Below are 12,390 nucleotides of genomic sequence, written 5' to 3'. Positions count from 1 at the left end.
TTTTCGTCTCGGCTCGTCCTCAGCCTCAATTTTAGGCCGCTTTGACTCGCTTTCCGATTTGAGCTTGGAAACCAGCTTTGATGGCAGATACGGAACGTCCTGGAGAGTGAATTGTGTAAGTAAATGCTTGCAAGTAAACAAGTCGGGATACACTCACTTGATCCACAAGATTCACAAGTCATGAAATATAATCTGTTCTCTTTACCTAACAACGTATCAGGTGATTTACAGATCTTGCACGTAACGTATTCGACTATTGACAGAGGGCCCGTTATCATGTAATTAGTTTGACTGTGTATGTGTAGGTATGTATCAATCGTACTTACCGATATATTTCCTCAACACATTTTCAATTTGTTTCTGAGTATATCTACCTTTCATGATCAATCTCTGAGCACCGTCGATCGAACCTGTCGTACCCAATTCAGAGTACAGGAAAGCAATGACGTGATCGGGTTGCCTGTGCATCCTTCTGCAGATATCTGAGATATTGGCGAACACAGTCTTCTTGGTCCCCTCCCTTGCGACTTGGGGTGGGACAATGGTGTATCGTCGTTTCTCACCGGCAAGTTCGGGGTTGTGTGCGTGGAGGAGACCAAAGAATCGTTTGAGCAACTAGATAGACGAGACAGCGTGTTAGGACCGTCACCATTTCCCATCGTTATATCTTTGTGAGACCGAATGGTGAGGCGGATAGAGGACAGTTGACTTACCTCAGGATATGTAGCTTCTCTACCCTCAACCACCCAAGCTTCCTTCCCTGATTCAGTGCTCGATCCATCCTCTCCATTTGCATTATTCGATTTCGAGAACACATCATCTCCCAAATCGCCTTCGTCACCACCAGCTTCATCATTCTGTTCATCATTCTCGTTATCGAGATCATCTAATTCCTGAGCGAATGCAGCTGTCTTTTTGGATTTCTTCTTCTTCGTCAAGTCCAATCCTTCGGTTACGGATGATGATGGTTCGGCAGATTCCTACAAGGGTCAACCAAGAATACATTATGCATCATTAGCTCAACATGACTCTGGTTGTGAAGATTGATAATGGTAGAAGCGAAGAAGAGAACAGTGACATACCAAATCTAATGGGATATCCTTCTTCTTCTTCTTCTTCTTCTTCATATCAGCGAACAGATCACCAGCTTCCTCCGCAGGCTTTTCTCCTTCACCCTCGTTAACTGGAGTTGCCACTCCCGAATCTACCTCCGGAACTGCACTTGACGTAGCGGCGGGAGTTGGTTCGACATGAGCTTCAGCAGCGGGAGCGGGGGCAGGTGATTCTTCGACATCAGCTACGACAGTCTTCTTCTTCTTCTTCTTCATCCCCGCGAACAAGTCTACTTCTGGGTCGGCCACTGTAACGCGAAAGAGTCAGCAAGTGCAGGAGACTTGATGGTAAGGTAACATACTTTTGATAGTGGTGCTGTTTTCTTTGACTCGTGTTTCTTGGATGCTGTGGATGTTTATTTGACGAGTCGAGGTATTTCTCGCTACTATTCCTTTCAGGTGATGATAATGATGGTTGTGATAAGATGAAGAATAAATGAATCCGAGTCCAACTTTTCAGAACAATAGAAATATCATGGGTAGCATGCGGTTGTATTGCAATCATGAACATTTGGATCACACCGACTCACGAGCATAAATGGGTGGAACAAATATCTGATCGATCGGTTGTGTCATGCTATGTGGTTGTGTTTACGGAGTTTTTCGGTGATGTTGTTTCTGTGGCATTTTGAGAACCAGTCATTCACTCCGTTTGACCCTGTTACCCTTCTCACTCATCCCTACTACTTGATACACTCAACATATACTTCTATCTATCCGTAGCATACCCAACCCTCACTCCCCACTCACCTCCAAAATGTTCGCTCGATCAGTCAGACCAGCTCTCAACGTCGCTCGAGTTGTCCAGCAGCAAAGCCAGGGTATGGCTACTCTTAGAGAGATTGAGCAAAGGTGGGTTTGGTGTGACAACTTTCGGTTGAAAAGTCCGATGGGGGATTGTCGTGGATGTATCGAAGGATATCAGGATGAATGGACTGCTAGAGGATAGATGTTGTCAAAGGGGGAATGTGTAGACTGAAGAGAATAGTATATGTAGAATGGAATGCTGACTGTGTGGTGTGATTCTACGAAATAGATTGAAGTCTGTCCGAAACATTGAAAAGATCACCAAGGTGGGTTGACCCGTTGCTTGTATTGTATAAGGAGCACAGCTGATCCTGTCCGTATATAGTCCATGAAGGTCGTCGCTTCTACCAAACTCACCCGAGCTGAGAAAGCCATGAGGGAAGCTAAGAAGTACGGAGCCGCCAACAACGGTGAGTAATGAGTTCACTCCACTCGAAATGAAGGTCATGGAATGGATATCATATTGATGGTCTCGTTTGTTTGGATTTGTAGAACTCTTCAAACACACTGAGATCGAGTCTGAAGAAGCTCCCAAGATCCTCTACGTCGGTATCTCCTCTGATGGTGGTCTGTGTGGTGGTATTCACTCGTCCATCTCCAGAGCTATCAAGAAGGAGATGGCTGCCAACCCAGGTACCTTGGCTGTTGTCGGTGATAAACCAAAATCTCAATTGGCCAGAGCCATGCCTCAAGCTTTCAAAGTCACTTTCAACTCTGTTGGAAAAGATGTACCAACCTTCGCTGAGGCTTCAGCTATCGCTGATGAGATCGTTAAGAACGGTGGTGAATGGGATGAGGTGGGTCATTCTTCAGTCTTCATCATAAAACAAACAACATATTCATATACCACATCCGTATGGTCACACAAACAAATGCTGATAGTTTGATACTTGAACATTACAGATTAAGATCGTTTCCAACAAATACCTTTCCGCCATCTCTTACGAATCCGGTGTAACCTCCGTCATCTCCGCCAAAGCCCTCCAAGCCGCTGCCGGTTTCCAAGCTTACGAGATGGAAGAGGATGTCTCCAAGGATCTCGCTGAATTCGCCCTCGCCAACGCCATCTACACTGCTCTTGTTGAAGGTCATGCCGCTGAGATCTCAGCTAGAAGAACCGCTATGGAGAACGCTTCTAACGTGAGTTACTCTTTTGTCGCTTATATTTTTCAACATTGGTCATTTAGTTGGATATGGCACTAACCTTGCCTTTCACTTATCTAGAACGCCAACGATATGATGGCTTCCCTTCAACTTCAATACAACAGAGGTCGACAAGCCGTTATCACCAACGAACTTATCGATATCATTACCGTGAGTGAAACCCATCTGATCGTAGGAATATGTGGACTGATGATTCATTTGTCTATTAGGGTGCTTCCGCTTTGTAAGCGATGTCATTAGTGATAATAGAAGAAATGTGGATGTTACGCTGTGTGGTAGTAGATTGGATCTCTTACGAGGAGGGGAACTAAAAATTCAAAATATACTTTTGATAGTGTGATGCTATCGGAATCTCAAGAAGGAATGTTTCAACATGGTGTACGTGGTGTAAATACTGACATGATTCTTTTGGTTGATCTTACGGCGTTCTACTAATCATACATGTTTGCCGAATGAAATCTCCCTCAAATTCGCACTTTCGTTTTCCAATAATCGATGAAACATCTCTTAACACCTTTTTGTATGACATGTTTCGAGTCAATGACATTCAGCTTTGGTCACGATTTGATCTAACGCAGAGGTGAGATGGATTAGACAAAGCTGTGCTCTAAACGACGTCCAATCCGATCCTTTCATCAAACCCCATTCCACTGACAGACAACGTCATCGTGAGAAGTTGAAGTCCGACTGAGAACAAAGGGAGGTGTGGTCGCACAAAGGATCAAATGAGTATAGTGTATAAGTGGGATACTGACTCGATTTTCTTGCTGATTCACTCACTAACGTGTATGGTGTAAGGTATATAAGACAGTAGGTTGAGCAACTCCCAACTCCAAGACTTGATTTGACTTGACTTGACCACGCTATACACACATCTAGAGCACAACTACTCGAATCGAAACGATTCAACTATACGATATGTCTGACAAATTACCGTGAGTGTCATGCTAGTGCGATCAACTAAGCTGACGTAGTTAATCGATATTTTGGGTGTTTCATGCGATAGTAATGTCTTTTTCGTCGTTGCCATTAACGGTTAGTAATCCATTACAATCTCTCACCATTTACCTGTTCCTTATATGTCATTGGTTGATAGAGATACTAACTACTTAGGATATATGAATGTGATTAGGCAAAGAGTTAGGTAAGATTGAATTCAAGTTATACGACGATATCACTCCCAAGACATCGGCGAATTTCAGATCACTCTGTACAGGTAAAGTAAGTATAAGTATTCTCATGACTCTTGACTTTTTTTCTTTTCTTGAATGTATGACCTGGGTGATATGGTTGGGCTGATCAAGTATTTGTGTGAGAAGAAACCTGACGGTACGCCTTTACCTAAAGGATTCGGATACAAGGGGACGACCTTCCATCGAATCATTCCTGAATTTATGGTTCAAGGAGGTGATTTCGAGAGAGGTGATGGAACAGGTGGACAGGTGAGTGCTGGGTCGAATATATACTGATACTATACCAAACAAACAAAGATCGAAAGGAAGAGTCTAAGCTTACAGTAGTATCTCATTCACGTATATATATAGTCCATTTATGGCGATAAATTCCCAGATGAGAATTTCGAAAAGAAACATGATAGTGAGTTTCAGATTTATCACAAGTTACTGCATTCCCCTTTTCCTGTTACTACACATACTCTGCTGTACTGTATACCGATGAATATTGATATATACTGGAGCGGACTGATAACGTACTGTAATGAACTGTACTCTTGGCTCCACAGAAATAGGATTACTGTCTTCAGCTAATGCCGGACCTAACACCAACGGGTCGCAGTTCTTCATCACTACCGTAGCTGCTTGTCCATGGTTAGAGTGAGTCATCTCAGCGTCTTTTTTTTGGATCGTATCTTGTAAACCCCCTCATCGTGCCTCAGTTCAGCACCGGAATGGTCAAGCTAATACCTCCTGAATACATCCCTAATACAGTGGCAAACACACAGTTTTCGGAGAAGTAGCCAATGACCAATCCCTCAAATTGATCAAAGAGATCGAATCAAAGGGAAGTAAAGATGGTAAACCGAAAGAAAAAGTGGTAGTTGTCAATTGTGGTGCGGTCTAAGATTGAAACAAGGGGAAAAGACCATACCATATTCTTCGACAGATGAAGTGAAGTTGAATATATCATCTAGGAGTTTTAACTTGAACGCATAGTATTGTATATAAGAGTATGATTTATACAAAACCCGTCGCTTACCTAAAATAGATTGATATACCAAGATCTCATTCAGTTATAAACATTATAAGTAAGTATCCATTCATCAATTCTCGACCAATTCATCTGTAGAACCTGTGCAAGCTCCCATTTACCACCTAGGAGCAGGAGCCTTGATCGGATAACTACCAAATGTTGAGTGAACATCAGCTATCTCATATGTTCCTCTCGCATGATACCTATGGCCCACCTGACAGTCTCTCCTGCACCTTGTGATTTCTCAACTCTGATATCAAATACCAGTTCACCGTTGTTGTTGTACTCTACTGCTGTGTAGTTTCTTCGGTTCAAAGCGGTCTGAAAATAGCACAATGAGTATACCCAATACCCTGTCCACTCAACACTCACCTTCAACTTGGATGCAGACCCATCCGTATCTTTCAAGAAAAGCGGAATCATAATCTCATCGGTGTCTTGAGCTATACAATAAACAATATATCAGCATAGATCGCAGTTCTGGACCTCATATCGTACATGCAGAAAACAGTACGTACCATCTGCATTTCCATCGTCACGATCAAAATCAAAGGACCGCACATCAGCCAAACTCAATTCACCTTCTATCGATCCAAAACATCTCAAAACTCACGCAACGTTCTGTGTTTGTTCCTTCCAAGCATAGAGACCATTTTGGCCGCACCAGGAGGAGGAGGCGTCTAAAAAAGGTTCTAATCAGCTCCATGTGCTTTGTATGTGGATGGAAGAGTGATATGGAGATTGGACGATGAGATGTTAAACTCACATTGACGATAGCGCTAGTGATAACGTTCAACATATATCTATGATCCTCCTCAGGCTTTACCGCGAATCTCTTCTTTCCTTTGTTATAGGTAAACAAACACCCGACGGCCGCCAAGTGGACATCTCCAGATAAGAATGTGATTCTGAATTTCTGTTCCCTCGCCAGTTTCTGACATTCCAGTACGAGCCAGTTTCGTTCTTTCTTATGTGTGTTAGCACACCAATGATCGTTCAGATCGTCCAATAGTTCCGAAGCCTGATTGAACTTGTTGACCATCCCTCCTAGACCCATGGCGTTATGTCGAGCGAGGATGTTGACGGGGTTCCATTTGAAATCTAAGAAATGCTCAAGGAAGGACATACGAGGGTAGGCTAAGGAGAATTTACGATACTCAGTATAATTCGATATGAGATGAGAACGAACCTACCTATAGGTACACCCAAGAGTATAACAAGCTGTTCGATCCCTTGTATCTTCCTTACCTCTGCGAAAGTCTTCGCGTAAGTTTGAGGCGTACAGATCCTATTCAGTTTCCTCTCTGCTCGACAATCCAAAGCTAACAACGTGACTTTCGGGCCGAGGTACACAAGCAATGAGTGAGAGGGGAAAGGGATCCATGGTCCAGGTTCATCACCTACTATCATACTTTTCAGAGTATGAGTTCCAGGTGTAGGGTCGACACCGTCTACTTCATCTATAAATGACAACAACATTATCAGTAGGCTGGTGAGAGCAGATCATTGAAGATATTTGACGTACCCGAGACAAAAAGCTGGAAGAGGAGGAACCACTACAGAGACGTATTGTCCATCAGCTATAAAGATTTATCGTATCCATGATGGGGACACTCACAAAGTATCCTCTAGATCCTACAAAGGACATGACAGGTGAAGCTTGAGTCTCATCATCGTATGTACCGAAACCATCTGTACCACAATCGAGTCATTCAGCTTGATTGCCTCAACGGCAGTCACATGCAAGGATAACTAACCAATCAAATCATGATCGTCCAGCATGTTGACCATGGGGATGGATGAGTTGGCTCGTCCAAACGCATTACTTCTGAAAATCTTGCAATAATGGTTGAAGCTATACGAGAGTTAGCTAGGTAGACAAATGACATATTTCGCAAATGGCCTACTCACTAGAACCTATCAACTGCCTCTCGCTGTAGCATATACGAGTTTAGCTTGATATGTTCAGCCCTACATATATACCACTTACGATAACATCGGTCAACTCAGTGGCTAATTTACTCTTCCTATCGGGAGCAGTGATCCAAGCTATGTAACGTTGCATCCACTCTTAGTGCGAGTTCCCAAAAGAGATAAAAAATAGGATCGAAATTCGATACTCACGTTGCATCTCAGGTTCTCTCGTCAGAGCATCACAGTAAATCTGATCACCTCCCCCTACCATACAGTGAAAAGGTTTTTCGTGGTGCTTGAGCAATAAGTCTTCCCATACGGGGTCGTAACCCGATGGATAGGAGCCCTTAAACTCGTCAGGATTCACACCTGATGAGAAACCTGGAAAACCTTGGTCAGTTGCCGTTCATTCAATAGTGAAGCGAGGGGATGAAGAGTACCAGAACCAATGGTATTTGTGAACAGTAAGAAGATAATTCAAATTTACCATTGCAACTATGCGCTGCCCATCTCATATTCTCCCCTTTCTGAGGAACCACAAAATCCATCTCTGCCCCTCCATTCAACCTGTACCTAACTACCATCTGTGTATGTTGTAAGGGTATCTCAAAGATGAACCTGAAGAAAGACATATTGCCATCTCTAGATGAGTAAACGTGAATAAGTCTTGCCTGAACGGTCTGTGAGGGGATGAGGTGGATGGTGGAATCGTGGATTGAAGGATCTTCGGCAGATGGGGGAGTATGAGGGTGGAATGTCAAGGTGATATAAGGTAGGGATGAGAGATCAGAGCCGCTAGAGAATTATGTCAGCTGGCGATACTCTGCTCGAGGCTGCGATCAAAAAGTTAGCGGACTCACTCATCCCGAACGACCTGTACAAATGGCATCAGCTCAAAAGTGAATTGTGATTGGTGATTCATCGACTCACAACCAAGGCTCCTCCTTGCCATATGTCATTCTTAACCGTATAATAAGCCAACAACGGACCGCACCTAGTCGAATTGAAATTATATCGTATCTCATCAGCTCAACTTATCAAACTTCACTACACTTGACCTCAACTCACATCAGTTGTAAATGGGGATTCATCCTATCACTAACACTCCAATGTCTCCCCAATTCTGGTCTTTCGACATGCCCGTCTCCCTGAGGTTGTGCCGGTACAGCTAAATTGCCATTGACACCTTGTCCATGTTGATGTTGTGACCAACCATTCTGCACTTCTTTAAATTTCAATACATCTTCCAAAGCAGGACCAGGAGAAGTGATCGTCCCTCCAGCTTCACCATTAACTTGCAAAGCACCTTTATCCATTCCACTGGGTGCACCAGCATCTTCTTTCCCTCCTTCCTCTTTCTTCGTACCTTCCGGTCCTACCTCGGCGTCTTTCTCTGCATTCGCATGTGGGATATTACTGACGTTGGTGTTTTTGACCTTCTCGTTCGACTGAGGTAAGGTGGATAAAGAAGGTTGGTTAGGTTCGTTCAATGCACTGATAATTTGACCTTGATCATCGAGGATCACCGGATTCTCCTTTGAGAGGTAGGTGTGGAGATGGAGGGATGGATGAGCATAGTAGGATGCGTGGGCTGCCGCTGCTGCACTTCGGGAGAGGTGCTCTGCACGATGTTTCGAACGGGGAGAGACGGTGTCCCTGTAGTAGTAGTAGAGAAGTCAGGTCAGAGGTACGATCAGGGAAGAGCGGATAGTGACTTACATTGTGAGATTAGGTGATTAGTATATGCTATGAGCGGTAGGTAGTAGGTGACAAGATGAGATCAATGTCTTGTATGCTGTATTTATACAGAGTCAGGTGAGCTGCACTCTTATGTGTTCACTATGCCGTGTTGCTCCTGTTGCCAAGTAATGACGAGAGAGAAAGAAACGATCTTCCACCCACTAGTGCTATCTATCTCCTTTGATGTATCGGTCAACACATTCCTTTGTGATCACACTCGATCCACTTGGCACGTTACCATCATAACAACAACAACAACAACAAGAAGAAGCAAGCGAAACTTACGAAAGTTACGATCTGGCCCGTAATGGTCTATATTTATTTGATCAGATACTCACTCGTACTTTTCACCTGTTTGAGCGTTTCAAGGACGATGATAACATCGATTGTAATATCAAGGAATGTGATGCATCGATGTTATCTCGATGTTCCGATTTGTTGATTGTTATTTTTCTTATTTTTATCATTTTTAATGATCAAACGTCACCATTAGTCAAATGCCAAGCCAAAGAATCAAAGCTTAAAGATCTTTTTACTCCTATAGGCTATACATACTCGTAAGGTACCGAGCGTTGACGTCATCTTCAATCGTTCAACGTGGTACACTGGTAATGCTTTGGTAATACATGAAGAGGAAGAAAGAGGCATCGATAAGCATGCATAGTAGATAGACACGGTAATATACTTAGTACTCAAAGATATATTTACAGTACACACGTAGTACGAGGTGTCATAGCAAAGGAGAACCGTGTAGATTATCCCACTGTTCAGTCGAGTTGAAGGTTGAAAGTTGGAAGTAAATTATCCAGACGAGGAAGAGACAGAGGTCTTAAGAGCAAAGACGTTTTTGGTTAATAATAGTTGTTCAAATGTGAAAGATGAAAATATTGCTACAAAGGTTTATCATATCATAGGGAAACGGAAAACCGAATTCTGAGCCAGTCGAGATCGAACCATTTTGGTGTAAAAATATATGTTAATAAAAGAATAGAAACCAGTCCATCCTGATCAAAGCGAAATATGACCACAAGTATGAAAGTTATAACTCATCACTGTCTTCCATGAGACGGATTAGCAACCTATCAAATCACCCAACATAAGCCATCATCCTCTTCCGATACAAATCACTGGGTTGTAAATTGATTGGACTCACCCTCAGCGGATCTTCCCTCTCATTATTAGGCGTATCGACACTCCCTTCCCCACCGGTCGAATACCCTCCATAAGGATCATTATACCCTCCCTGTTGAGGTGCATTCAGATAACTATCATCCTGTGGGGCATCCTGGTAATTCGCCGCATCTCTCGGATCGAAATAATATCCTTGATTCCCAGCTTGTAATCCATCATATCCACCTGTATGATGAGTGGCACCATACCCTCCAGCAGCACCGGCAGCACCGGCAGCAGCAGCAGCATAAGGATCATATCCCCCTGCATTACCGTACGAGGCTCCATATTGACCATATTGAGTCATCGGTTGATTGACAGTAGAAGGGTACGATTCCGATGTCGGTCCACTACCCGAATGGTAATCTTCGTTATCCTCGTCCAAGGGTGATCTGGCTGCTCCACCTGATGATGCTGCTATAGCAGCTGCAGTGACTTCCCTATCTAATCTCTGTCTTCGACGTCTTCTGAAACATAACAGACCCAATGCGAAAATTATCCCAACTACCACTAAACCAACTACCACGAATACACCCGCCACAGCACCTTTGTTATTGAAGAATGAATTTGTACTGGATCCACTTCCACTTCCACCGCTGTCCAGCGCACCCGTCGGGTTGTGCACTATCCGAGTGACGGTGTAAACCTGTCCGTCGGAGGTGGTCACGTACGATGAGGTAATTTCGGACGGGGTCGAGGTGGTAGATCGTCCCTCGGAGTCGGTGGTGGTTACCACGCCTACTGCCGAGGTCAAAGTTGATTCGGAAGAGGTGTTGGAAGGTTGAACGATGACTGTGGAAGTGCTGTTCAAGGATGGATCAGTACAAGGATCAGATGAGAAGGGGAGAAGGATAAGCAGACAAACTCACGTGGTACCAGGCTGACTGGATTCACCTGCTGAAGGAGAAGCTGACTGGCTCTGTTGAGTGGATGATTGTCCTACAGTGATGGTAGTAGTCGTACCACCAGGTGTGGAACTGTATAGGGGTAATTTTCGAGGTCAGCACAATCTGCATGCACAAAGGATCTGAACGGAGTTAGACTCACGAAGGTTCCGCACTTGGGCTCTGGGATTGACTCTGCTGCTGACTTGATGGAGCAGCACTTGGACTAGCCGAAGCCGAGGCACTAGGTGAGGCACTAGGACTAGGCGACTGACTGGCCTCGGAGGATGGTGCGCTGGATGGCTGCTGAGAGGACGGTTCGGCAGACGGAGAAGGCGAGGGCGAAGGGGAAGCGGAAGGTGAGGGTGAGGCGGAAGGGGACTGTTCAGCTGATGAAGGTGCTGCTGAAGGTGAAGGCGATGGTGATGCAGAGGGTGAGGGATCGGCTGAAGATGGTTCAGCGGCAGCGGACGATGGTGCAGCAGATGACGATTCGGGTTCAGCCGATGTCGTAGGTGAAGTTTCAGCAGAGGAAGAGGGAGAAGGAGCTTGATGTCAGAATGATTGTTGTTCGATTGCACCAGAGCACGCACAGCACGAGAGGAGGAGGGAGGCGAAGGGATAGGATAGACGAAAAACCGGGTAAGGAAGGGTAGGGAGGAGGACATGGGAGAGCATCGGCATCACGCAACAGTGAGCGGAGCACAAAGCAAGAGACAAGACAAAATCATCAACTATCCATTCCTGTATAGTTTCTGTTTCCGAGAATGGCACTTTTCTCCAACTATACACGAACTTGACCTGATCAAAAAGTTTACTTACCTGCTGCAGAGCTTGCCTCGGGGGCAGCAGAAGATACGTCCTGTCTTGGTTTCATATTCCTACGACGTAGGGGTGGAGTGACTTGAGCCATGATGATTAGATGATTATTGGGAGAGGTTGATGGTGATTATAGCTTTGATTTATTCCGTATTTGTATTTATGGTTGATAAGTGTGAATAGCGATTGAAGCGAAAGTGACGGCGAGAATGAGAATGAAGATGAAACCGTTCTTTCTTTTCTGTTTTCGGTTGAAAGTGATAAGCTAATCCTTTATGACCCAAGGTACTACTCCAATGAATTATTATGCTGTGTGTCCGTGTCGATCCTCCTCTGACACAGTTGAAAGTCACGAAGAACAATAGGAAAGATGAAGGACGCAAAGAGAAAGAATGAAGAGATGGCAGACCAAGGTGTGTGTGCCCTAAAGAGAGGGATTATCACCCTAACTAATCCTTAGTATATCAGACTGAATGCTGTGCTATCTTACCTAGCATGATGAGAAAATCCAATAAAATCAAAATCCACTAAAAAAAGCTGAGCGGACGATAGTGTGCGCTGTCACCACGTGG

General features: G+C 44.3%; 5 protein-coding genes across 5 annotated transcripts; 2 read left to right on the top strand and 3 right to left on the bottom strand.

Moving 5' to 3' along the window:
• Positions 1-31: 31 nt before the first annotated feature.
• Positions 32-1,328, bottom strand: L199_004748 (uncharacterized protein; the record flags this gene model as incomplete). The annotated part of the gene is made up of 5 exons (XM_064890472.1): positions 32-99; positions 158-253; positions 327-615; positions 714-980; positions 1,083-1,328. 5 exons carry the CDS (start codon positions 1,326-1,328, stop codon positions 32-34), a joined length of 966 nt encoding a protein of 321 aa, XP_064746544.1.
• A 541-nt stretch (positions 1,329-1,869) lies between these two features.
• L199_004747 (ATP synthase F1, gamma subunit) lies at positions 1,870-3,310 on the top strand (the record flags this gene model as incomplete). Its single annotated transcript, XM_064890471.1, has 7 exons — positions 1,870-1,964; positions 2,149-2,185; positions 2,245-2,329; positions 2,412-2,716; positions 2,823-3,059; positions 3,144-3,233; positions 3,293-3,310. The coding sequence occupies 7 exons, from the start codon at positions 1,870-1,872 to the stop codon at positions 3,308-3,310; spliced, it is 867 nt and encodes a 288-aa protein (XP_064746543.1).
• Positions 3,311-4,001: 691 nt separating this feature from the next.
• On the top strand, positions 4,002-5,162 carry L199_004746 (uncharacterized protein; the record flags this gene model as incomplete). The annotated part of the gene is made up of 7 exons (XM_064890470.1): positions 4,002-4,018; positions 4,090-4,118; positions 4,216-4,304; positions 4,403-4,525; positions 4,628-4,679; positions 4,825-4,915; positions 5,030-5,162. The coding sequence occupies 7 exons, from the start codon at positions 4,002-4,004 to the stop codon at positions 5,160-5,162; spliced, it is 534 nt and encodes a 177-aa protein (XP_064746542.1).
• Positions 5,163-5,406: 244 nt separating this feature from the next.
• On the bottom strand, positions 5,407-9,328 carry L199_004745 (uncharacterized protein; the record flags this gene model as incomplete). Its single annotated transcript, XM_064890469.1, has 17 exons — positions 5,407-5,440; positions 5,506-5,612; positions 5,664-5,734; positions 5,905-5,971; positions 6,058-6,428; positions 6,485-6,751; positions 6,817-6,847; positions 6,910-6,983; positions 7,049-7,146; positions 7,203-7,225; positions 7,282-7,340; positions 7,416-7,586; positions 7,693-8,000; positions 8,066-8,079; positions 8,136-8,199; positions 8,274-8,861; positions 9,297-9,328. The coding sequence occupies 17 exons, from the start codon at positions 9,326-9,328 to the stop codon at positions 5,407-5,409; spliced, it is 2,379 nt and encodes a 792-aa protein (XP_064746541.1).
• A 666-nt stretch (positions 9,329-9,994) lies between these two features.
• On the bottom strand, positions 9,995-11,912 carry L199_004744 (uncharacterized protein; the record flags this gene model as incomplete). Its single annotated transcript, XM_064890468.1, has 5 exons — positions 9,995-10,024; positions 10,099-10,918; positions 10,985-11,092; positions 11,163-11,547; positions 11,822-11,912. 5 exons carry the CDS (start codon positions 11,910-11,912, stop codon positions 9,995-9,997), a joined length of 1,434 nt encoding a protein of 477 aa, XP_064746540.1.
• Positions 11,913-12,390: the final 478 nt, after the last annotated feature.

Source organism: Kwoniella botswanensis, chromosome 1 (genome assembly GCF_036426115.1).
Source record: "Kwoniella botswanensis chromosome 1, complete sequence".
Classification (NCBI taxonomy): domain Eukaryota; kingdom Fungi; phylum Basidiomycota; class Tremellomycetes; order Tremellales; family Cryptococcaceae; genus Kwoniella; species Kwoniella botswanensis.
Note: the sequence above shows the minus strand (reverse complement) of the source record. Positions and strands in the feature narration are given on the sequence as shown.